At 41.3% G+C, this 26,791-nt stretch overlaps 1 protein-coding gene across 1 annotated transcript in view; it reads left to right on the plus strand.

The window, feature by feature from the left end:
- Positions 1-26,791, plus strand: part of dnmt3bb.1 (DNA (cytosine-5-)-methyltransferase 3 beta, duplicate b.1) — a 217,953-nt gene that overhangs the window by 29,396 nt on the left and 161,766 nt on the right. The window contains exon 2 of the mRNA XM_059980697.1: positions 22,601-22,677. Coding sequence (XP_059836680.1) covers positions 22,624-22,677 — 54 coding nt within the window. The 5' untranslated portion in view covers positions 22,601-22,623. The remainder of the gene's footprint in view (positions 1-22,600; positions 22,678-26,791) is intronic.

Consider the following 26,791-nt stretch of genomic DNA (forward strand, 5'->3'; position numbering starts at 1 on the left):
AATATGACTCAGGATGACCAAGATAAAAACATTAAGTTCTGGAAACAAGTCATCAGGTTAGGCAGCGTCATTATGAGAAATACAGGGTTAGTACTTCATGTTTGTGACCTTTCATCAAATGTCAAATTGATTGCCAACATACGTATTGAGCTGTAGAAATATTGAAATGTTTTTATGTGATATTAATGTAACAGAAATTAATAACTAAATACTGTGGAGAGTAATGTGAAGAGTATTTTCTAAAATTGTTCTCCAAGTTTTACCAGAATGCACATTTTTGTCATTTATACTTGTACATTTATCAAATTGAATAATTCAGGTAAATGTATCCAAGTACATTTTGTGATGTTATATTTGAGGGGAATGCACTGATCAGACTGAGAGTGATGGACCACCCCAATCCATTGGCTTAGAATCATAGGGTTGTAGGTTAATACAGTAAGGATACGGGCCCGTCAGTCCAACCAGGTGTCTACCCAGCTAATCCCAAGTTCCTGTGTTCGGCATGAGCCTCTGAGTCTACCCCTCCATGTACCTATCCAAATACTTCTTAAATGATACCACTGTACGTACCTCAACCACTTCCTTCTGGAAGCTCGTTCCATATACTCATCACTCTGCTTGATAAGTTATCCCTCAGATCCCTTTTAAATATTCCACCCCCCCCCCCCATCCTAACTCTATGCCCTCCAGTTTTGGATTCCCTTACCCTAGGAAAAAGGATGTCATCTTTTCTATGCCTTCCATAATTTTAATGAGGTCATCCCTCATTCTTTTATGATCCATGACTTAATGGATTTCCATATAGTTCATTGAGAACTGAAAGTTCATCTGTATTTGCATTGGTTCTTAAACAATTTATTTGTGAACCAATACTAAACTGTTCAGGGTAAATTTGAAATTGCAAGTAGATTCAAAATAGAACTATTTATTTCTCCTATTGCAGTGAGTAGTGGAAATGTTGTCCTCTTGTTGCATACTGTTTTTAAATAAAACTTTAAGGCAATTTTAAGTAGGTCAGTTTAAAAACATTTTTATTGTTGTTTCAAAAATGAAATTTCTGTAAAAGCACAAGGAAGTAAGTTATTTCAACGTTATGGTTTTATTTTAAAGTTCAAAGTACATTTATGATCAAAGTATTTGTACGTTATACAACCTTGTGATTTGTCTCCTGACATGCTGCCATGAAAGAAAGACCCTAAAAAAATCTATATTGAAAGACTGTCTAATACTCATTGTGCAGAGAATAGAAACCACATCATGCCCATGAGAAAGAACCCATTAAAAAAAAAGAAAAAAATAACCCATGAGAAAGATTGAACACCCAACGTGCAATGAAAAAAAAAATCATGCAAATAGTAACCGGAAGCAGATAATTTTTCTGAACTTAAGTCTGCAAGAGAGCCCTGATGCTTTTAAGTTGTACAATGCAATTTTCTTTTATTAAGCAATCCATAATGCTTATTATTGTGATTCCTGAGATGCTTACTGATCAGGATGTAATATGTCTCTATCTGAATTATTGCACTACTGTACTAGCTTTGAAAGTAAATGTAACACTTCAGCTTGATTGATACAGAACTTATTTGCAACTGTTGTAATACTTAAGCTCTTTCAAAAGACAGTTTATATTATCCCTCTATTGATAAATTTAGAAAACATAATACTCCAAATTTCATAGCCATTTTCCAAATTTTTGCTTAAATTAGAAGTAATTTGTGACTTTTTTGAGCTGAAGTTAACTATATTAATAAAAATCACTAATCTGGAAGATCAAGTTGTTCTGTAGGTATATGGCTTTAACAGCTCTCTTCAAAGAGAAAATTCTGAGAGGCTTTTTCACATAACTTATTTATTTTTCTATGTGTTACAATTATAAATATAATTTGTCCTCGATTTTATTTAAAAAGCCCAGCATGAACATTTTGTTTTACAGGAGTTATCTGAAGTAGCAGGCAACTGTTGTTTCAGGGGATCATGGGTTTGCGCCTCTGGTAGACTGTGTTCTCTCCAGGGAGCAAGCCTGAGGGGGAAGATTTATAGAATCGGCTGTTGCCCATGCAGCGGTTCCCCCTCTCCACATCACTGATGTAGTCCAGGGGAAGGACAAGCACCGATACAGCCTGGCGCAAGTGTCATCGCAGAGGCAGCCAGAATGAAGTTGTAAGCAACATCAAACTGCCTTAGGGACCCCGGCTCCAGATTTCTTACTTGGGGTTTATTCTTGAAGCCTTGCCCATGGGTGGGCATGACTGCAAGACAGCGGAGATTTAAAATCAGAGTTCTCCTTCTCCTAGGTGGGCTGCCAACCAAGGCTGACAAGCCCACCTGCCCGAAACAACTGGTTTTGAGGCACCAGTGGTCCACCTTTGCCCCTTCTCTTATCAGTAGAAACAGTTCTGCTGGGCTTAGTAGCTAAGCCACATGTGAAGGCCAAGAGTGGACTTGGTTGTCAAAGGCTTTTAGAGTTGCACGCCATTTGGAGCTTATCCCCACTACCACCCCTGGCTGTGACAATCTTGGAAGCTTATCTGAAGTAGAGTTTTACAATATGCAGTCTTTGGTATTGTTGGAGAAAACTTTCTGTTACATTTCCCTTTCTCTTTTGGATTTCATACTAGCTAAGCTCCACACACATGTACATATAGGTGTCGTTTTCATCGATGTTCTTGATTTCAAATATGTCTCATTATTTAATGCTCTTTGCCACTAAAGCAGACAAACACATTTTCGGTATTGCTGATAATGCCAGTTAATGCCAGAAGGAATGAGATACAAATGCAATCCTATGAGCAGATGTGGTGATCAATTTTAAACCATAACTTCATTGATGTAGAGGCCCACACTTTGTAACTTTAGCTCTCACCTTGCTTGTTTACCTGAGTCATACCATCCTTTGCTGTTTCCCAGACAAGGATCTGCAGAAAGATAATTTTGCTTTTAGATTGTTATCAACCCACCATGGCTAATGCAGTGCAACACAGATAAATGGATCCATATGGAGTGTTGGCTGGACCACACTTAAGTACTGCATGTAGTTCTGCTCACTACATTAAATAATCTAAAATCATAGGGGAAATGACTACAATGAAGTTTGAGCAAGAGCAGGTGACTAGGCCCCTCAAGTTTGCCCTGCTGTACAGTTGATCAACACTGGCCTTAAGCCCTCTTCTATACCAGTTCTCCATAACCCTCAATTCCTTGAACTTTCAGCTATCCATTTGCTCCCACAGTAGTGTAGTTGTTAGCACAATGCTTTGTAGTACAGGTTCTGGCCACTACCTGCAAGGAGTTTGTATGTTCTCTCCATGACTGTGTGGGTTTCCTTTGGGTGCCTCCGGTTTCTTCCCACATCCAAAGATGTACCGGTTGGTAGGTTAATTGGTCATTGTAAATTATCCCATGAGTAGACTACGGGTAAACCAGTGGATTGCTTCGTGGAGTGGCGCAAAAGGCCAGAAGGGTCTATTTCATGCTGTATCTCAAGAAAAATAAAAAAATAATAATAAAAAAACATATCTAATGATTTGGCCTGGACTAGAGAATTCCAGATATTCGCTAACCTCTGTTTTAACTGGTGCCTTATTTTGTAGCAAACAAAAATGTGACTACAGAGAGACTACAGAGAAGATCTCGTAAGATGATAGTAAAGTGCAAGGGTACATCAGGAAATGATGAACAGACAGAGCCTCTTTTCTCATGAAAAGAAGGCTGAGGCAAAGATTAGCAGTTTTTTTTAAATTATGAAGGGTTTTAGGAGGGTGGATGCAGAGTGTGTTTCCTCTTAAGGTCATTATTAGGCACGAAGAGCTCCACAGTGGAATTTGGAAGAAAATTCCTTATCCAAAGAAAAATAAGAGTGGAATTTACTACCGAGGAGTGGCTGAAGCCAATAGTACAGATATGTCTAAGGGGAATTTCTAGGAATGACGTAATAGATTATTACACTATATAACTTAGATGAGAAAATATGACAGGAAACTTCATTCAAGCATTAAAGCTGGGTTGAATTGGTAGCGGTGAATGGTCTGTTTCTGATCTGGGTATCTTGTCTATAGGTGTATATCCCGTGTACAGTACATACAATGAACCAGTTTTGAAGTGTAGACACTGTAATATTGGGCTGATCAGTGAATATGAACAAAGGATGAACCATAACATTGTCAGCATTCCAATTGTACTGCATCATACTTAGGTCACGAATATAAATTATATAAAAAAAAACAGAATTGTAAATTTAGTGTAGCTTTAGGAACTGAATTCAAGACTAGGTTCCAGTATGTAGATTCAGTCTTGAACTGTGGGCATGAAACTGGGGCTGTTTGAAATTCTGTTGAACAGTGGCTGCTTCTGTTACCACCGATAGAAGAAGTGTATTAAGAAAATGCACTGTTTGCAAGTTTCCATTCCATTTTGCAATATTTATAGAAGCTTATGTTCTGGTTAAAAAAAATCTTTTCCTCTTTAAACAAAAGAGTGTCTTGCCTTGTCTCTGACCTTTGTATCTGATCATAAGCAATCTTTTAACTACATGTAACTAAATTTTACAAACAGCTGTTGATAAATTTAAGGAACGGCATTTTATCATATTTCCTCAAAAAGAGGAAGTAAATCATTTGTTCGTAATATATGAAATCACATTTGTTCAATACAAAGTCATTTGAAATATTGTTGTCCTCTGGCTGCCTGATAACAGTGACAAAAATTACTTCAGCTTGATTTGTCTTGGACAATAATAGTAGTAAATATTCGATAAAAAATATATTGCCTTTGATGTTTCATTGAGTTCCAACAATGATATCTTGGCTCATCTTAGGAATATTTGCTTGTATCAGAGGACTGCTAAGTATTATAGATCTGTACTCTTGTGTAGCTTAATGCTAACTGAAAGACATTTAGCATTGCAGAACTTCAAAGTTCAAATTTGACCAAGAGTTTCCTTTTACATGCTATATTGCAAAGATTGCAAAATATTTTTATTTAACATCTTTGTTTCCTTATGCATTTAGTAATATCATGTAAACATTTTGTGTCTTGTTAGGCTAAGATCTAGAATGAAGTAGTCACTTTTCTTGATAGTGCGTAATTCTTGTAAGTGTTGGCATTTTTCTGTACTCAATGGAAATTATTAAATGTAAATTATAAGGTTAAATGTTATAAAATCTTATTAATACTAGGCTGCCTTATCTGAGAAATAATGATTCTGACTGCTTTTGAAATTACTGTGTATGTGTATTGCACAATAGAATTGTAGAGTAGTAAAGTATTGAAACGAGGTCTTCAGCCCAACCAACCTCTGCTGACCAATGTGACCACTTGAGCTAGTCCCATTTGCCTGCATTTGGTTCATGTTACTCTAAAGACAAATCTCAGAGTTGTGTACTGCATATTTACTTCCTGTCAAGATGGTGCCTGCTTACAATGCTCCTTTGGTTGACATCTTCTGGATAGGTCATGAAACCACATACTTCACCATTTTTATATCTTTCACATTTTTGTTCGCCTTGAATGTGATTCTGGAACTGCTGGAGCCTGTGATTTGCAGGATGGAGATTGCTTGGGTGTTTCAGTGCTTTGCAGTCTCCGAGGGGATTCTGGGAGACAAGCGGTGTGTGGGAACCTTGTGGCAAGAAGTCTATGAGGGGATTCCATTTTGCCGAGTAAAGCTTTTATTGTTTGTTGATTAAAACAATGAGGGAGCTAGAAATGCCGGCTGCCTGCCTTTTTCATCGCCAGGGGATCGCTCTGCTGCCGGGGAGGGGTGACTGCTTTTTTTAAATAAAAAAAAAATCACTGGTGAGATCACTCTGCTACAGAGAGGGGAGACTGCCTTTTTCTTTAATTACTGATGAGATTGTTGTGCTACAGAGAGGGGGAATTTTGCCCAGGGTTTCTGCGTCTTCAGTCTTAAGTTTATTTTTTGTATTCTGTGTTCTTCACCCGATCTTTCTAATTTTGTTTGCGTGCTTGGGAGGGGGATTTGGAAGTCGATGTGCCTGTTCCGTATTTATCAGATTTTTGTGTGGGGAGGAAGGATTTGGGTGTTGATGATTATGCTGCCATCCTTTTTTTTCTTGGTTTCTTGGCTATCTGGAGAAGAATAATTTTAGAGTTGTATACTTCGATAATAAATGAACCTCTGAACTTTGAACCTTTATTAATATACGTACCTTGAATCTTTTATCCATGTACTTATCCAGTGGCTTTTAAATGCTTTTATTGCACCTGTCCCTCAGGTCTACCCCTCTCACATTAAACCTGTGCCCTCTAGCTTTTGGTTCATTTTTTTGGGACTAAAGGTTGTGTGCATTCCCCCTATCTATATCCTCCATGATTGTATGTTCCTTTATAGAAACTCAGAAAAACTGCAGCACAATACAGGCCCTTCAGCCCACAATGCTGTGCTGGACATGTAATTACTTTAGAGATTACCTAGGGTTATCCATAGCCCTCTTAGTTTTTCAAGCTCCATGTAACTATCGAGGAGTCTCTTAAAAGACCTTGTCATATCCACCTCCACCAACATCACCAGCAGCCCAATCCATGCACACACCACTCTCTGCTTAAAAAAAACTTACGGCTGACATCTCCTCTGTACCTACTTCCAAGTACCTCTCATGATAGCTCTGGGAAGAAGCCTCTGACTATCCACATGATCAGTGCCTCTCATGGTCACCACTACATTCCAAGGAATCAAGTCCTAGCCTGTCCAACCTCCCCTTATCACTCAGACCACTTACCCAACTGATCAAGATCCCCTCTGATATTCTTGATAACTTTTAATACACTACAATTCCACCTATTTTAGTATCATTAGCCTATACCTTGTACACTCTCATCAAAGAAATAATGAATAATGAACAGCAAAAGGCTCCAACACTAATCTCAAGTTGGGGTGTGATTTGCTAAAATCTATTCAGTTATGCTTATTTGTCAAGTGATTCCTGAGATCTGTATGTTATATTGGAGCAAGATTACATCTGTGTGCTGACTACTGTAAAATAGTTCTATTATATATACATTTTTTAACGTAACACACATACAATGCAAATATCTTTTTTGCTTACCCCACCACTGCCAAATATTGACATCATTGGGATGTCTCTCGTGATAGTCTGCCAGTAGTTTACCACTATAACAATCAGTACAAAGATATTTTACCAGAAGATGCACAAGGGCTCAGGCAACTGTTGCCTGTCTTTCATTTGGCTTCCTGTCAGTACAGTAGGAGTGCAAACACGAGGAAATCTGCAGATGCTGAAAATTCAAGCAATACACACAAAATGCTGGTGGAAGGCAGTAGGCCAGGCAGCATCTATAGGAAGAAGCACAATTGACATTTTGGGCCAAGATCTTTTGACAGTACAGTAGGAGCCTTCATTATGGGAGAGACTTCTGCTGAACAAGGCAGCATCGACCTGAATGATGAATAAATAACACAAGATTTTTCTGTGCCTAATATAGACAGCAGACTTGGGCTGTTCTGGGCTGAGTGTGTCGTGCTGAGATTGAGCCAACTACCCCTTCAGGCTGGCAACATCAGTACTCTAGTCATTGAGAGTGGCAAAAGAACAGTCTCCCAATGTGCACAGATTCCAGTTACAAGAATGTCTCATTCACTGGTTCTATTTTTTTTGATATTAGTAACCTCTGCTTGGGTGTCCATTGCCTTATTTAGAGAATGGGTCTCGCGCTTAACATCTGCAAAGCAAAGTTCCTCCATAAATCTGCCACTGTTGCATTACAACTATCCAAAGTACAGAAGACCATGGCGAGACCATGGAAAACGTGGTCCTTTCAGCAAAGACACACTATGATAAATAATTGCAGGCTCAGGTGGGTTGAGTGGCCCATGAACAATGGGCTTGAGGCAGGACATGTGGAAGGTAGGTGTGATCCTGAGGGATGGTAGCAGCTGGAGACTGTAAGTGACTAGGTTGATTCCATGGATAATCTTAAAAGAGACCGGTAAACTGGGCTGACAGCTTATAGGAGCCGGTGCACAGTGGCAGATCTTGGGTGGATAGCCAGACATGGATTCCAGGTTGGAGTAGTCTGGCTGGCTGCTGATGGTGGGTGGCCTGGCGGCTGTAGGCGTGGTTGGCAATCTAGCCCTCTTCCATGCATTCTGGAATCAGCGAACCAAGACCCTGAAAGATGGAACGTCTACTGTTGGTTACTCCTCGGAGTTGGTAGCCATGAAGTACTTCAAAGGGTGACATAACCATAGCAGAAGAGGTTTGTAGAGCAGTGTGGTCCAGAGCAGATACTCCTTCCATGAATCCACCAGAGCCATCATGGTATGGAGGAGGACAGAGAGAGGAAGTTGGGCTGGAACGAGAGCCTGGGGGTGGGGGTGGGAGCTACTGGATAGAAGGCCCCTCGTATCTACCTGGTGGTGCTGTTTTCCTGGGCTCGGGCAGATGATGTGTGGGTGACTGGCAGCTTCGCAGTAAATGCACAAGTTGTTTCTCCATCACCATTCAAGCTCTTGGGGGGTTAGGGAGCTTCTGATGATGTCGATGATGAGGGTCCTGCAGCCTGAACTGATTCTAGGAACAAAACTGAAGTTCTGACTGATGATCTGGAGGGGCGTTCCAAATGACGCTTCTGAGTTTGGAGGGCCAGAGTGATGAGGCTTTCAAGGTCAGTGGGTATTGCCAGTTGGACTGCTCGTCTTTCAAGTGCTTCAAGAGGCCGTGATGGTAATGGGCCAGCAGTGCTTCCACATTCCAGCTGTACTCTGGGACTTGAATTCCACGGTGTAATGCAGCACCAAGTGTGAGCCTTGATGCAGGTGAGGTATCCAATCGACTGCCTCGCATCCACATCCCGGATGGTTGAAAACTTTCAGCCATAACCTACAGATTTGGCTGGAGCTCAGACTAAGATGTGCTGGGACAGGAAATTGCAGCATGGGCTGGGCACCGGAATCTAGGGCTCCAAGGGAGGAGGTTGACTGGCATTGTTTATTTGCATCAAGATGGAATGTTTGTTGAGCGCAGTGAGCAGATCGGCAATTGTTTCTTGCTGCTTTGCGATCGTGTGCTCCTGTTGACTGTCAACTTCCTTTAGGTGAGCATATTCTGTGTGGTCAATCGTTAGTTCACCCACCTTGTCAGGAAATGTAGAGGAGGCTTGACCCAAAAGTAGAGCAGTGGAAATGATTTAGCAGTAATCACTACTTTACCAATAAACTGCAAAATAACAAAATGAGAGAACAAAGCAACAAGGTAACTGAAGACTAAGTGCAACAGGTTATGGTTAGCTGGTTCAATGGGTGAATAAGGACGCAGATAAGAGCTGGGTTTAAATAGGCTGCAAGTGATGTCTTGGAAATGAATGGTGACTCCTTAGTGGGTTGGAGACCGGGTGGTGCCTGCCCGTGCAGGCTTGACATTGGAAGGTAACATCTGATGTTGTCTCAACAAAGTTCTTCAGATCCGTGGCTGACATACCCAGCATTACAGTCAGCTGTCACTGATGGACAGGTGGCATAACTTGCACATCCAACAAGAGACTCTACTCCAAGCTTTGTTTTGACAAGTGAGTACATGGAGGGCAAATGTATAATCTTCAAAAATCCTTGGGGAATTCCTGGTCCATGATCATTCAACAGAGAGAAGAATGTGATGAAACAGAGATTCTCAAGTCACTTTCAGAGCATTTGGAAGCCCAGTGGAAATTGTGGAAGGGGCACCTTGCAAGCTCTCAATCCATTAACAACATTAAGCACGGTCTCCTCATTTGTGGCAAAATTTGTGGAGCCTACTTAGGCCTTAGCTACCACTTCAGGACCCCAGAAGTTGAGAGGCTTCAATTCTCCATCCTGTGTGACTGCCTATAAAAAAAGATTCTTATTTGTCTCAATGTAAACACAAAAACTCAATGACAGTGTTTGTGAATTATGTAGAACATTTTCTATTATGAACAATATGTGTCATCTGTCACCCATTACATTACCCTCCATGGAATTCCCCAAAATCAGCATTGTGAATGTCTCTGGCACTCGTATGAGTCGCCTGGTTTGGGTCCTCTGTCCCTTGGTTGGAGTACCAGCAGGTGCCTCTGGCTCATCCAGGGGTGTGCTGACACGCACGTGGTGATTTTATGATGGAATGGAAGTCTTCTTGCTCAATTTCAATATGTGGAATGGGCCATCGTAAGGGGGCTTAAGGGGTGTTGAAGTGCATTATGGCGGATGAAAAGAAACAAGGTAGAACCTAGATTAACTAGAATAGGTGCAAAAGAACTGAGGAGCTGAGAGCTCTCTATTCCCATTGTTTACTAGCTATATTTTTTCAGCAAGAGAAAGCATTCTACAAGGGCAATCCACGTGTCACTTTTTATAATTTGGACAAACTGACAGATTTTTAAAAACATTTAATATGCAAATTGCCCAATTGAATACAACTAATGTTGTCAATTAGCTTTACTTCTGCACGTCACGATTCACGACTCACCAGTTTAAGAAACAGTTTTGAAGGAACTTGGTCATGTCTTGCACATAAAAGCTACATTTGCAATGTTCTCTTCTGTTACCTATGTAAATGAAGTCTTCAGCCTTTTATACAGTCTTTGAAGAAGTGTGCTAGAAATTTGCTCTACACATTAGGCATTGTCTTTAAATAGTACTTTAATCAGTGGGCTCAAAACTTCCTGTGGTTTTGATGATAGATCAACATCAGAAAATTTGTTGCACTTCTGTAGGTATTTAAATGCAGACAGCACCATGGTTTTTAGATGTGTCTATGTATACGGTGCATGTATAACTTTCAGCTATACAAATATGTATAAGTGGCACATGGCAACACCCCCCCCCCCCCCCCACCACATGCAGGTTTTTCAAGTTATGAAGATAGAGGTAAGGCCAGAATGGATCACACTTGCTCTGTGAAAAGAATGGTTTCAGAAGGATGTTAGGTAATCCAATGAACACATCAACTAGCATCACCTTCTGGAAACATATGTAAGTGTGAGACTAAGTGCACATTCCATGAAAAGAATGTATGTATGCACAGGCTAGCTGAAAGTGCTCAGGCACTTACCAGCATATAAAGAAATAAAAAGTAGTCAGGTAAAATACGTTGTAAAATATGTTGTTTGACGCATCTCTATTTCTTACTTGAAGAGAGCTATTAACTATTTTAAATAAATGGGTAATAGCTATGGTGAAAAAGCAGATAGTTCAGCACAGGGTGTTAAGTGTGCATTATAGTTCATAACAGCGCAGTACAAAGCCTTCATCCCATGATGTTATGCCGACCCTTTAACCTACTCTGAGATTAATCTAACCCTACCCTCTCACATAGTCCTACAAATTTCTACTATCCATGTGTCAATCTAAGAGTTTCTTATACACCCTTAGTGTATCTCCCTCTACCACAGCCCCAGGAACTTCCTCCATCTTAAAATTATGCACCCTTGTATTAGCTATTTCCATTCTGGGAAAGACGCTCTGACTATCTACTCATCCAAAATGCTGGTGGAACGCAGCAGGCCAGGCAGCATCTGTAGGAAGAAGTACAGTCGACGTTTCAGGCTGAGACCCTTAATCCTGATGAAGGGTCTCGGCCCAAAGCGTCGACTGTGCTTTTTCCTATAGATGCTGCCTGGCTTGCTGCATTCCACCAGAATTTTGTGTGTGTTGTTTGAATTTCCAGGATCTGCAGATTTCCTTGTGTTTGCTGTCTATCTACTGTCTGTTCTGTTTGAGAAAAGCCTAGCTTGCTCAACTTATCCTCATTTCCTCTAATCCAGGCAGCATCCTGGTAAATTTCCTCTGCAACCTTTCTAAAGTTTACACATCCTGTCTGTAATGAGGTGACTTGAAGTGAACACAATATTCCACGTGTGGTCTAACTAGTGTTCTATAGAGTGCTGGCAACCAACAGCGACACTTTGCTCACAAAACAGCTAAATACTCTAGATATACCTCTTCTAAATTGCAATCACTCCAGTCTACAGCCTGTAATTTCCCTTTTAAGGATGTACTTTTGAACTGACTAAATAATCTAGCACTTTTGCGGTCTCTTGGGGGATTTGACGACTTAATGCAGTTATTGCCAGGACAGCCATCACCGGAAATGGACGCTACATCGAAGCTTGATAGCAGAAGAAAAGTCTGTATTCGGCTCTATTACATCACGCTGATTATTAAGTCAAACAAGATCAAAATTGTGGACAATGCGAGCAGAAAACAAACAGGTGTTCCACAACATTTACCTATGTTTGACTGGTCTCTCTCTCTTTTCTCGCTACTACCATTGGGCAGGAGGTGGAGGAGTCTTGGGTCTGATGCTCCCAAGTTCAGGAGCAGTTATTGTCCTGCAGCCATCGGGCTGCTGGGCGAGCTTCACTTGCCTCAGTGCTGAGCAGGGTGTACAGCTGTGGACTCACTTTCAGGGGACTCTGCAGTTCATGTTCCACATGCTTTTGTTTTAATCTTTTATCTACTATTTGCGTGATTTGTCCTCTTTTGCAAATTGGATATGTCGTGGTCTTGTATGTGTGTATGTGTTTTTTTAGTGAATTCTATTGTGTTTCTTTGTTTTGTAAGTGCCTGCAAGAAGGTGAATCTCTGTATCTCTGTATCATACAATGAAGTATATGACATACATACTATGATAATAAACATTAACTTTGAACATTACCTTGCGGCTCTTGAATTCAATTCCCTGATTAATGTGGGTAACACCATATGCCTTCTTAACCACACTATTAATGTGTACCAACTTTGAAGGATCTATGGACATGGACAACAAGATCCCCTTGTTCCTCCACATGGCTAATAATTTTGCCATTAGCCTTGTAATCTACCTTCAAATTTGACCTTCCAAAGAGAATCACTGTACCCTTTTCTGAGTTGAACTCCATCTACCAGTTCTGCATTTTGTCAATGCCTTGTTGTAATGTACAACAGCCTTCTAGACTATCCCCAACTCCACCAAGCTTTGTGTCATCTGAAAATTTACTAACTTACTCTTTCACTTCCTCGTCCAGATCATTTATAAGAAACACAAAGAGCAGGGGTCCCAGATCAGATCCCTGCAGAACACAACTAGTCACCAACCTCCAGGCAGAGAATATGCTTCATTTACTATCACTCTCTGCCTTCTATGGAAAAGCTATTTCTGTATCCTCACAGTTAAGTTTCTGTAAATCCCATACCTCCTGACTTTCTGAATTAGCTTACCATGAGAAACCTTATCAAACACCTTACTAAAATTTATATGCACCACATCCACTGCTCTATCTTCATCAATGTGGTTTATCACATTCTCAAAGAAGCTTTGCCTCTCACAAAGCCATGCTGACAGTCTCTAGTTAGACCATACATCTCCAAATAGTGGTGGTGTGTATTTAATATTTCAGTAGTATTTGAGTAATATTGTAAGTATATTGTTTGATTAAACATTCTTGTTCACTGAAATAATTAATTATAGATTGTATGTAAAAATAAGTGATTTGTATATGTCATGATGCTACCATGTGATATGTGTGCACCTTGCTAAAGTAAATACTAAACTAAGACTTGCAGCTCCTGGGCTCCTGTCTTTTCCTTCCAATTAAATTTATGTTCTGGAGTTACAAAACATAACAGTGGTGAAGAGGTATTTTTTTAAAAATGAACCAAGATGGCTACTGACCTGTGGAAGTACAGCAAGATGTTCAAATCAGAATTAAATACACAGTGAGAAATGGTTGAGTAAAAAAAAACAGCCTAGTGTAGCGATGTGCTACACACAGCGCTGAAATAACGACACGCAGTCGGTAAGTTGTTTCGAGACTAGTTTATTCAAACTTCGTGGCGCTGGCATTTAAATCCCTAGCGCCCGCCCTCTCCGGGCAGAAATGACATCAGAGGTGCATTACCAAAATCTCCCCCCGCGCGCTGGCTATTTGTGAGCTGGTTCGCCTGCACAGAAAGTGGATCGCCACATAACCCCCCCCCCAGAACCAGCGATACACCCCCCCAATGTCCACAGTCTGGATCAGCCTCTGTTTGGGAGGTCTGCCTCTGCGCCGCAGTGCCTGAACCTCGACCAGCTGCGCCAAGTCCACATGGGCTGGTTTGGCTTGGTCCACCGTGAAAACCTCCTCTCTCCCCCCAATGTCCAGAACGTACGTGGACCCGTTGTTGTCGATCACCTTGAATGGCCCCTCGTATGGCCGCTGTAGCGGTGCCCGGTGTCTGTCCCTTCGTACAAACACAAACCTACGGTTCTGCAGGTCTTTGGGTGTATGGGTCGGGGTCCGTCCGTGCTGTGAAGTTGGTACGGGGACCAGGTTGCCGAGCCTTTCGCATAGCCTGTCCAGGACTGCTGCGGGTTCTTCCTCTTGCCCCCTTAGGGTATGAACTCTCCCGGGACGGCCAGGGGCACGCCGTACATCAACTTGGCCGACGAGGCATTCAGATCCTCTTTGGGCGTTGTACGAATTCCAAGCAGGACCCAGGGAAGCTCGTCCACCCAGTTAGGTCCTCTCAGGCGGGCCACGAGAGCTGACTACAAGTGATGGTGGAAGCATTCCACCAGTCCATTCGACTGTGGGTGGTAGGCAGTTGTGTGGTGCAGCTGCACCCCAACAGGCTGGCCACAGCCAACCACAGGCTGGAGATGAACTGGGTGCCTCTGTCGGAGGTAATGTGGGCCGGTACCCTGAAGTGTGCTACCCAGGTTGCGATCAGTGATCGGGCGCAGGAATGGGCAGATGTGTTGGTGAGCGGGACCGCCTTTGGCCACCTCATGAACTGGTCTACCATAGTTAGGAGGTACCGCGCTCCTTGGGACACTGGTAGGGGGCCCACGATATCTGCATGAATGTGGTAAAACCTCCGGTGGGTGGGTTCGAACTGCTGCGGCGGGGCTTTAGTGTGCCACTGCACCTTGGCTGTTTGGCACTGCGCGCACGTTCTGGCCCATTCACTGACCTGCTTGCGAAGTCCGTGCCACGCGAACTTGCTAGAGACCAGCCAGATGGTTGTCCTGATAGATGGGTGCGCCAAACCGTGTATGGAGTTTAAAAAACACCGCCTCCAGGCTGCCGGGACGATGGGGCGAAGTTGGCTGGTAGCCACGTCGCACGGGAGGGCCCTATCACCTGGGCCTAAGAGAAAGTCCTGCAGCTGTAAATCTGAGACTGCGGTCCTGTAGATGGGCATCTCGTCGTCTGCCTGCTGCGCCTCCGCCAGTGCTGCATAGTCTACCCCCAGGGACATGGCCTGGACAGCTGGTCTGGAGAGTGCGTCCGCCACAACGTTGTCCTTTCCCAAGACATGCTGGATGTCCGTCGTGTACTCGGAGATGTAGGACAGATGTCGCTGCTGGCAAGCCGACCAGGGATCAGACACCTTTGTGAGCGTGAAGGTCAACGGTTTGTGGTCTGTGAACGCGGCGAACGGCCTGCCTTCTAAGAAGTACCTGAAATGCCGGATTGCCAGATATAGTGCCAACAGCTCCTGGTCAAAAGCACTGTACTTGAGTTCGGATACTTTCTGAAGAACGCTAGGGGTTGCCAGCGCCACTCAATGAGCTGCTCCAGCACCCCACTGACTGCTGTGTCGGATGCGTCTACCATGAGTGCGGTTGGAACATCCGTTCTGGGGTGCACCAGCATCGCGGCATCTGCCAAGGCTTCCTTGGCTGTAACAAAAGCGGCCACGGCCTCCTCATCCCAAGTAATGTCCTTGTCTTTACCTGACATCAGGGTGTACAAAGGGTGCATGATATGGGCTGCTGAGGTGAGGATACCGTGGTAGAAGTTCACCATAACGACGAACTCCTGCAGGCCTTTGACCGTGTTGGGCCGGGCAAAGTGGTGGATTGCGTCTACCTTGGCTGGCAAAGGTGTTGCCCAGTCTTTGGTAATCCTGTGGCCCAGGAAGTCGATGGTATCGAGACTGAACTGGCATTTGGCTGGGTTGATCGTGAGGCCGAAATCACTCAGGCGAGAGTAGAGCTGGCGGACGTACAAGAGGCTCTCCTGGTGGCCAGCTGCCATAGTCATTAGCGGCAGCTGCCCTGGCCCTGGCCCTTGCAGGGCAGGCGACAATGGTGGGCTTTTGTGCCCCACCACTGGTGGTAGAAACACCACTGTTCACTGGCCTCCTCACTCCTGCCTCTGTGTTGTGTGCGCCCCCCTGCCGGGCCTGGTCTGGTCTGCTGTTGGGCGCGTGGCCTGGTAATCTGACTGACGGACGCCACGCTCTCCCTCTTGGCTTTCCACAGCACGTCTGCCTGGGCCGCCACCTTCCGAGGGTTGCTGAAATCTGCATCAGCCAGCAGCAGGTGTATGTCCTCGGGCAGTCGCTCTAGGAACGCTTGCTCGAACATGAGGCAGGGGTTGTGTCCGTCAGCCAGGGACAGCATCTCATTCATCAATGCTGAAGGCAGTCTGTCTCCCAAACTGTCCAGGTGAAGCAGGCGGGCACCCCGCTCACGCCGTGAGAGGCCAAAGGTCCCAATGAGCAGCGCCTTGTATGCTTCATATCTGCCTTCTTCTGGGGGCGACTGTATGAAATCTACAACCTGGGCGCTCACCACGTGGTAGTAAGCATGGAATCAGAGGATATCTGCAGAATCTGGAACTGGGCTTCTGCTTGGTTAAACCACACGCGTGGTCGCAGCGTCCAGAAAGTCGGCAGTTTTAGTGAAACTGCGTGAACAGATGAAGAGTCAGTCATCTTTGCTCCAAATCCCGTTTGGACCGTCGGGGTCACCAATGTAGCGATGTGCTACACATCGACACGCAGTTGGTAAGTCATTTTGAGACTAGTTTATTCAAACTTCGCAGCGCTGGCATTTAAATCCGTAGCGCCCGCCCTCTCCAGGCGGAAATGACATCAGAGGTGCATTACCAAAGTCTCCCCGCACGCGCTGGCTATTTGTGAGCCGGTTCGCCTGCGCAGAAAGTGGGTCGCCACACTAGCATGTACAGAGACAATTAAATATAACAAAATGCAGAAAATGGAAGAATTCACAGGTTCATGAACAGTAAGTACCGAGTGATACTAATAATTTTTTTACAAAAGCAGAGATGTCTGCCTACATCGGAAAGATTGATGTGCTCCATTACACAACAGATAACTGGATTTTATATACTGGACTGATTGAACAGGATTTTAAAGCAAATCGAATAGCCAATGAGAAACAAGTGCCAATTTTGTTGAGTACATTAGATTTAAAGGTATAATTTTTTATTAGAAGTTTAACTGCTCCAACCAAGCCAGCCATAATGAGTTTTGGTGACATTGTGAAAGTACTGCAGGAACATTTAGAACCAAAACTATTGTTGACTGCAGAACACTTTCGGTTTCATAAGCAGAATCAAGAGGAAGGACAGTCCATTTCAGCTTATGTGGCTGAATTGAAGAAAGTGTTTGAGCATTGCTAGTTTGGTAATGGGCTTAGTTATGCACTGAGAGTTCATTTAACAGGATAGGTATGTCCCATAGAAGAAGTTTTCAAATGGCAGGACTAGGGAACTGTGGCTGAGAAGAGAGGTTAAAGACTGAATAAAAACCGAGAAAAGGGCGTATAAAGTAGCAAAAATGAGTGGGAAGTTGGATGTTTAGGAACCTTTTAAAATTCAACAAAAGGCAACTAAAAATGCTATAAGAAGGGAAAAGATTAAATGAGAGGGCAAACAAGCCAATAATATAAAGCAGGATACCAAAAGATTGTAATGGGGGACAAAGAAATGGCAGATGGACTTAATCAGTACTTTGCTTTGGTCTTTACTGTGGAAGACACTAGCTGTATGCCAGAGGCCCATGAGTGTCAGGGAGCAGGAGTGTGACATTGATATTACAAAAGGAAAAATTACCAGGCAAACTGAAAGGTCTTAAGGTGAATAAGTCATCTGGACCAGATGGCGTATACCCCAGAGTTGCTGGGGAGGTAATGGATGCATTAGTCATGATTCTTCAAGAATCACTTGATTGTGGCATGGTCCCAGAGGAAAACTGCAATGGAAAATTGCAAATTTCACTCCACTCTTTCAGAAGGGAGGAAGACAAAAGAGAGGAAATTATAGGCCAGTTAGCCTAACCTCAATGGTTGGGAAAGTGTTGGACTCCTTTATTAAGGACGAGATTTCGGGGTACTTGGAGACTAACGAAATAAGTCAAAGTCAGCATGGTTTCTGTAAAGGGAAATCTTGCCTGACAAATATGTTAGAATTCTTCAAGGAGTAACAAGTAGGGAGAACAAAGAAGAGGCAGTGGATGTCATTTACTTGGATTTTCAGAAGGCATTTAATAAGATGCCTCACATGAGGCTGCTTAACAAGATAAAATCCTATGTTGTTACAGGGAATACTCTGGCATGAATAGAGGAATGGCTGACATGCAGGAGGCAACGACTGGGATTAAAGAGGCCTCTTCTGGTTGGCTGCCAGTTACCAGTGGTGTTCCTTAGTGGTCAGTATTGGGACTGCTACTTTTCACATTGTTTATCAATGACAGATAGTGTAATTGATGGTTTTGTGGCAAAGTTTGCAGATGATACAAAGATAGTTGGAAGGGTGGGTAGTGCTGAGGAAACAATGTGATTACAGCAAGGCCTAGACAAATTAGAAGAATGGGCAAAAATGTGGCAGATGGGATACAGTGTTGGAAAATGCACAATAAATGCATTTTGGTAAAAAGAACAATAGTCTGGGCTTTATCTAAGTGGGGAGGAGGTTGAAACATCAGAGGTGCAAACAGACTTAGGAGTACTCGTGCAAGACTCCCGAAAGATTAATTCTCAGGTTGAGTCTATGGTAAAGAAGGCAAATGCAATGTTAGCATTTATTTCAAAGAGAATAGTATATAAAAACAAGGAGATAATGCTGAAGTTTTATAAGACACTACTTAGGCCGCACTTGGAGTATTGTCATCAGTTTTGGACCCCTTATCTCAGAAAGGATGTGTTGTCATTGGAGGGAGTCCAGAGGAGGTTCACAAGGATGATTCCAGTAATGAAAGGGTTAACATGTGAGGCGCGTTTGGTAGCTTTCGGCCTGTACTCACTGGAACTTAGAAGAATGCATGGGGATCTTATTGAAACCTACCGAATGTTGAAAGCACTAGATAAGGTGGATGTGGAGAGGATGTGTCCTCTGGTGGGCGTATCCAGAACTAGAGGGCACAGCCTCAAAATTATCATTTTAAATTATCATTAAAAATTCAAAATTATCATTAAAAATCATTTTAGAACAGAAGTAAGGAGGAATTTTTTTTTTTAGCCAAAGAGTGGTGAATCTGTGGAATGCTGTTCCGCAGAATGCGGTGGAAAGTTCGTGGGTACGTTCAAAGTGGAAGTTGATAGATGTCAGGGCATCAAGGGATATTCTGAGAGGGCAGGTGTAGGGGGTTGAATGGGATCCGGGATCAGCCATTTTGAAATGGTGGAGTGGACTCGATGGGCTGAATGGCCCAATTCTGCTCCTATGTCTGATGGTTTAGTTTGTGGAATCTTATAAGAAAGCATTCAAAAACAGCTCCTTTCTGAAGCATAATTTACACTTAGAAGTACAGCTGAAATAGCTGTGAATAGAAACAACAGATGCATTTGAGCTGTTGTTAGAAATGGAAGTGAGCATGAACAGAAGTGCAGCATCTTGACAGAGGCCTGTCTGGATGAACAAATTGTGCTTCCATTGTGGGGGGGCTCACGTGCACCAGACCAATACAGATCTGAAGGTCAATCTTGCAGAAAATGCAACAAAGTAGGACACATACCAAAAGCATCTGGAAGTTATGTCAGGGTTTATATCTGTAGTGATCCCATCCTTTATGAAAGTATCACAGCCAATTGAGATGCTGTTTACAATAAAGTAGTACAGAGTGAGACAGTTTGTGACATAGCACTTTTTTGTAAGAATGCATTGCAGGAGTCCAGGAGCACACTGAGCCTGGTAGAATCAATTCCCATTAATGTCTCTGCATCATTTCCATTTGATTTTGCATGTATTTAATTGACTCAGTACAGAGCAGATTATCTGGAAAAGATTAGGGTGATGTACCTGTTAGGGAGTATGTAATAAATTTCTGCCTTGGTGAAATATGGGCATCGGTGTAATCTGTTTGTCACAACACCTGCAGTGATGTAGCTAAAGTATTCAGACTTCTAGTAAGACCATAATTGTTCTTTGTTTAAGAGTAGATTTTAATGTAATTGAAGAAAGTCTTCATGAAGTGGCATGTTAGATTACAGTTAGATTATTCTGCACCTCAACAAAGGCACTGCATATAACTTGAACAAGTGAAAATGTAGCATTCAAAATCTTGTAGAACAATTGTGCTGAGGCCAGTGCTTCAGAAGCAACTCAATGACTCAATATTGTTTCCTCATCCCAGTTATTAAAAAACTATCAATGGTTCAAAAAAGGTTCAGAGGTTCATTTATTATCAAAGTATACAACTATGAAATTCTTCTCCAGATAGCCACGGAACTGAGAAAGAAAAGAACAGCAGCACAGTCATCAACTCCAAATCCCTTCTCCCAGCACAAAAGAACGAACAAAAACAGAACAGGCACACTGGGCCCCAAATTGCCCTTCCCCACTCACAAAAAAAAACGAGAAAGATCTGGTGAAAAATACAGAATACAAAAGAAACGTAAAACTGAAATAAAGATTCACAGTCCAATTCAACGTTCGGAACTCAGAAAACCTGGGCGAATTTCCCCCTCTTCATAGCAGAGTAATCTTACCAGTGATTTAAAACGGCAGTCTCACCTCTCCATAGCAGAGTGATCTCACCAGCGGTAGAAAGGCAGTCCCCTCTCTCCATAGCAGAGCAAATTTTCCCCCTGTGATAAAAAGGCAGGTAACTGGCATCTCTCCCTTTAATCAGTGAACAATGGAAGCTTTTTTTAATTAGTTTTTAAAATACATTTTCTACATAACTACACAAAAAAAACCCAGATCAAAATGAAGGACATTGATACAGTGCAAAAATAAGCATACAATAACAATCTGATACAAAGAAAGATAAAAACAACAATGGAAGCTTTGATCAGCCAAATGGAGTCGAACATCGGCTCACAATCTTCTTGTCATGAGGTTCCCACACACTGCCTCTGCCTGCTGGAATCCCTTTGGAGACTGCAGAGTGCTGAAACTACCAAGATTTTTGGAACAGATGGTCAGAAGTATTATAGTGTATAAATTGGGTTCCATAGTGCTGTTTTTATAAATGCTATGTGATCCAAAATTGATATAATCCAGAATAAATTGTATTGTCTTATGAGAACAGGTTGAGTAAACTTGTCCTTTTCTCCTTGAAGTGATGGAGGATGAGAGGTGACCTGATAGAGGTGTATAAGATGATGAGGGGCATTGATTGTTTGGATAGTCAGAGGCTTTTCCCAGGGTTGAAATGGCGAACCCGGGGGGGGGGGGGGGCTGGGGGCATAGTTTTAAGCTGCTTGGAAATAGAGGGGATGTTAGGAGTATGTTTTTCACACAGAGTAGTGAGTGCATGGAATGCACTTCTGGCAACAGTGGTGGAGATGATATAATAGGGTCTTTTAAGAGACGCTTATGTACAAGGAGCTTAGAAAAATAGAGGGCTATGCGGTAGGGTAATTCTAGACAGTTTCTAGAGTAGGTTACATGGTCGGCATAACATTGTGGGCCAAAGGGCCTGTAATGTGCTGTAGATTTCTATGTTTTGTGTTAATAATTTAAAGTTCAGATTGCATTAACTGCAGAATTAGATTGGACAATATTGGGGTGGTCCACAGTGTGCCTGAGATCTTTTTGGTGTCAGCTCTGGAGTTAATTACACAGTCATTGTACATATGTCAGTTTGTATCTCCACATGACTGTCATGGGCAGTCTCAGTAGAACAAGCAGCACATGGCACTGCTTTCTTGTTTCATTTGATAGAAGCACTTTGCTGACACCTGTTACCTGACCAAATAGTTTCATCATTTTCTGTGGACTGCATGGTCTCCCATAATTCACTGAGTGCTCTGACTTCCATTGGGTCCTCATTGCAGCATTTCCAAAGTGAGCTCCTTGTTCACTTTCAACATTTGTGGTGATACGTGTGGCAGCACTTCATTACTGTGGACTTGGGATAGGCATGGCAGGAAAGTATTGGATTGGTAACAAAGTGGCGTCCATCAGTTGAGAAATTATTTCCAGATAACTTTCAAAGAATTTCATATGATTTTGCACCTGCATTATGAGAAATGCATTTGCAGGCAGGAATTATCAGAGTTTGCTGTCAGAGAACAGTAGTTTGTGAGTTAACTTTGGTTTTTTGGTCTGACTCTTTGTCAAGGTCAAGGTCATATCATTTTCATTTCTTTGCCCACTGCAACATTCCATGTGTCTTATGCCATACTTTTCAATTTGTTGCTCACTGTAACTTCAGAGAAGTCACCAAGGCTTTCAACTAGGAAGAAATTTTTACTGTTTGCAAAGTGGTTTGTAGTGAGGTGAGTTTGCAAGGCTGTGTATATTAGCAAGCTGTTTCTATTAAAACCAAAAAAATGTTATTTTTGCTTAGCAATAAATTCCACGTGGAAACTTACTTAGTTTATTTAGTTTTACATATATAAAAGTGATTCATGCTAATATGATCTTTGTGATTTGAAAACAGATTCTGAACAAGAAAGGCTGACAATGAAATCTAATGACTGTAATTCGGAAACTATTGGTAACATCAGCAAGCTCGAGGTAATGATTTTAAATGTTTACTCTTCCAGTCATTGCTGATGTTTCTGTTTAATTAAAAAGGAAAGCTTTAACATACTATAGTTAAAAAAAAACAAGTGATCTATCTCAGCTAGTTGAGATAAAAGTCCTTTCAGTCTTGACTGTCTCCATCTGGTATATTGTACTGTTGGATTTGGGAATGATTAATGTAGATAGTCAGCACTAAAGTGATAAGCATAGCATTCTTCAGCATTGAATCTCAATAATTTGATTAAACTGTAAAAACTATTGGCACGAATGGGAAGAATTAAAACTGAAATAAAATTGCAACTGCTTTACGAAATAGAGTTAACCATGGATATTTAAGAACAAATTTAGCAAGGCCAGATTCTAGGCATCGACAGACACGAAAATGGATCAAAAATGACTTATAGCACTAGTTCTTCAGCTTTCTTTTTTTGTAATTTATTTTTTTATTGTTCATCATCAAACAAACATTTCCATAAGATGTATTTCAGACTTTGTACATATATATCATATAATCATATATATCACAAATCTCCACAAAGTACATATCTGAGGTATACACTTATAGAAAAGAGTGGAAAGAAAAAACAAGCAAAAGGAAAGAACTATGTACAAGTAGGGAGTGATTTTTTTTATAATAGATTCATTGATTTGTGAGAATAAAATCAGGCCTATGAGGCATTATGTAGTTAAATCATTTTTCCCAGTATGAATCAAATTGTTCCAGCTTATGATTAACAGATGCTGTTATCTTCTCCATTTTGTAAATGTCTATTGTAATTTCCATCCATGCATTTAAAGTTGGGCTCTCCTGTGATAACCATTTCCTAGCAAGAGTCTTTTTACCAGCCACCAACGGTATATTCATTAAATATTTATCTCTTTTCAGTCATTCTTGAGGTGTATATCCAAAATATATGGTCTTACTCCCTAAGGGTATTTCACATTTAAAGATGTCTTGTAGGGTTTTGTGTATCCCCCTCCAATAGTTTTTGATAACAGGGCAGTCCCAAAAAATATGATAATGATTTGCATTTTGATTTCCACAATTTCTCCAGCAAACAGGGAGGTTACTATCATAATGGGATTTCTGAGAGGGTATAATAAAATATCAAGTTTTTCCATCCAAACTCCCTCCTTTTCTGTGAACTGGTACACTTCCATTGATATCTCCATATTGTTGTCCATTCTTCCTCAGATATAATTATCCCTCCTTCCTTCTCCCATTTTGTTTTAATGTATGAAGTCGAATGTGTTTTAAGATTTGACAACCCCTTATACATGCTTGAAATGATTCTACTACCATTATCTGAATTATATGCTTTTCTAAAGAGCTCTATCAAGCATGTATTTGCCTTGGTTACATTTTTAAGCATCTTATTAACATATTGTTGCATCTGTAAATACCAGTAAAAATCTTGTTTTTCTAAGAGCAAACACGAGGAAATCTGCAGATGCTGGAAATTCAAACAACAACACACACAAAATGCTGATAGAACACAGCAGGCTAGGCAGCATCTATAGGGAGAAGCACTGTCGACGTTTCGGGCCAAGACCTTTCGTCACGACTAACCGAAAGGGAAGATAGTAAACTTGTTTTTCTAATAAGTGTTTCTCTTTAAGCATTTCAAAACTGAACAGTGTTCCTTCTTTCATTATGTTGCAAAGAACTGTTATTCCTTTAGCTGTCCAGTTCTTAAATCTGGCATCCAATTTATTTGGTGTAAAATCCGAGTCATATGCATACCATTTAAGAATTGCAATTTCTCCCTCTAGATTATATTCTTTTATAGTAGTTTTCCATATTTTAAGAGTCAATTTCACCCATGGGTTATGAATAGTATTTATGTACCTTTGCAGGTTGTTATCAGCCAAAATTGCTTGTATGGGGATGGGAAGTACCCGCTCCTCAATGTTTTTCCATTGAGCGTCATATGATGGGTTGCACCAACATATCACAGCTCTCAACTGTGCTGCAAAAAAATAATCTCTAAGAGAAGGTAGGCCCCATCCCCCCTTTTCCTTTGCTAATTGCAATGTTTTGAGACGAACTCTAGGCCATTTACCCTGCCAAATATACCATGATAGCATCTCGTTCCATTCATTGAATTGATTTTGATTAATCTCTATTGGTAGGGTCTGAAAGAGATATAACAGTCTAGGCAGTATATTCATTTTAATAGACTCAATCCTTGAACTGAGACTGTAAAAAGGGATCAGGTTCCATCTTGCCACATCTTCCTTAATTTTTTAATATAAAGGCTGATAATTACATTCTGGTAATTTTGCCAAATCTTTTGGCATAATGATGCCGAAATATTTGAAAGACTCTGTGTGCCATGCCCAAGGGTATCGACTTTCAATTTCTCTTGGTGGGCTATAGTAATATGAAAGTAATTGGGTTTTATCTATGTTGATCTTGTATCCTTATAATTGGCCATTTTGTTCAAAGGATTGCATCAATTCAGGCAAAGAGTATGTTGGTTGCCCTAGATAGATCAAAATGTCATCCGCATACCAAGCCAATTTATGCTCTGTCCCTTTAATAGTAATTCCCCTGATATCTTCATTTTGTCTGATGTATTGAGCTAATGGTTCCAAATATAACACGAAGAGTAGTGGTGACCATGCACAACCCTGTCTCGTGCCCCTTTCTAGGGTAAGACTATTTGATAAATAGCCATTGATTTTAATCCTAGCAGTAGGATTGTCATATAGTGTCTGTATAGTTTTAATAATTGTGTCTTGGAAACCAAATCTATGTAAAACTCTGTAAAGAAAATTCCAATTAACCGAATCAAATGCATTTTCAGCATCCACGCTTATCACTATAAGAACAGGGCGCTGGGAGTATTTTCCTGAACTTCACTTTGAATTTTTTGATCAGATGTTGTCTTGAGAGGTTTAGATTAAACTTCTGTTGTGGAGGTAGAAAAGAAATACATCCTGAAAGAGTCGCCAGTGAATAGTGATTCTGTTGATTGTTATTGCATTTAACGGGTTTCAACCTGCCAGATTTATCCTTGAAAGATGTGGAATGTGATCAAGTTTCAGTCGCCAAAATGTGTGACGATGTATTTCACTGAATGAAGTGGCCTTGCATGTAAGAACGTGTTTGGTATTATAGAATAATCAAGTCAGGCAGCTATTGCAGGACAGTTGAATACACAGCAGAATCAGCTACATTCATCCTTTTAACTGCTGGCTGAGTGTTTGCTGCCCTATACAATGTCTTTATTGGTGAAATATAAAAGTATGTCTGATTCTTTTTTTTAAATGAAATACCGATGTGTTCTTTCAGTTTGCATTTGTTTTTATATTTGAATGTGGTTAGTAGAATAAAAAGGGAGAACACAAGCAAGACAAAGAGTATTGAAAATATGATCAGGACATAAAATAGAGGTCTGAATCAGAATCTGGATTTGAAAAGAAACTTAGTGATTTGGAAGTAGAAGAATTATGAGTTTTATTGCAGGATTTTGTTACAGGATATGATGCTGAAAGATATATATCAAATGACATTTAGAGTTCCTTCATCAAAGTGCTGGAGAAAGGAATTTTCCCATTATTTAATCATTTTTCCTTTTAAAAATACATGAAGCACCATAATTTAAACTGCAAAAAGTGGAAGTCTTTTTGGATATATAGTACTTTCATTTTTAGGGTGTAATTACTATTTTGATTGGAATTCTCTGACGCATTCAAAATATTATATACCTTTTGCGTGTTGCAAGACAATGTCTTTAAACAATGTGAAGGTTTCATTTTTCAATGGTCTAAAACATGTACCCTGTAGTGCAGAAACCAGAAGTCAGAATTTAACTTACTTCAATGTGCTGTTTCTGTTAAGTTTTTAACTATCTGCATTCTACATGGAAATGGAAGTCATCCAAAGAACAAGGGATAGATCTTTATGGAAAACCTGGTCACAAATGTCCACATTGGATATGGTACCTAGACAGATAGACAGACAGCACTCTACACATTGTGAATGTATCAAGGACATAGAAATACTTGAAGTAAACTAAAACATGAGGAAATCTGCAGATGCTGGAAATTCAAGCAACACACACACCATGCTGGTGGAACACAGCAGGCCAAGCAGCAA

Source organism: Hypanus sabinus, chromosome 9, assembly GCF_030144855.1.
Source record: "Hypanus sabinus isolate sHypSab1 chromosome 9, sHypSab1.hap1, whole genome shotgun sequence".
NCBI lineage: Eukaryota > Metazoa > Chordata > Chondrichthyes > Myliobatiformes > Dasyatidae > Hypanus > Hypanus sabinus.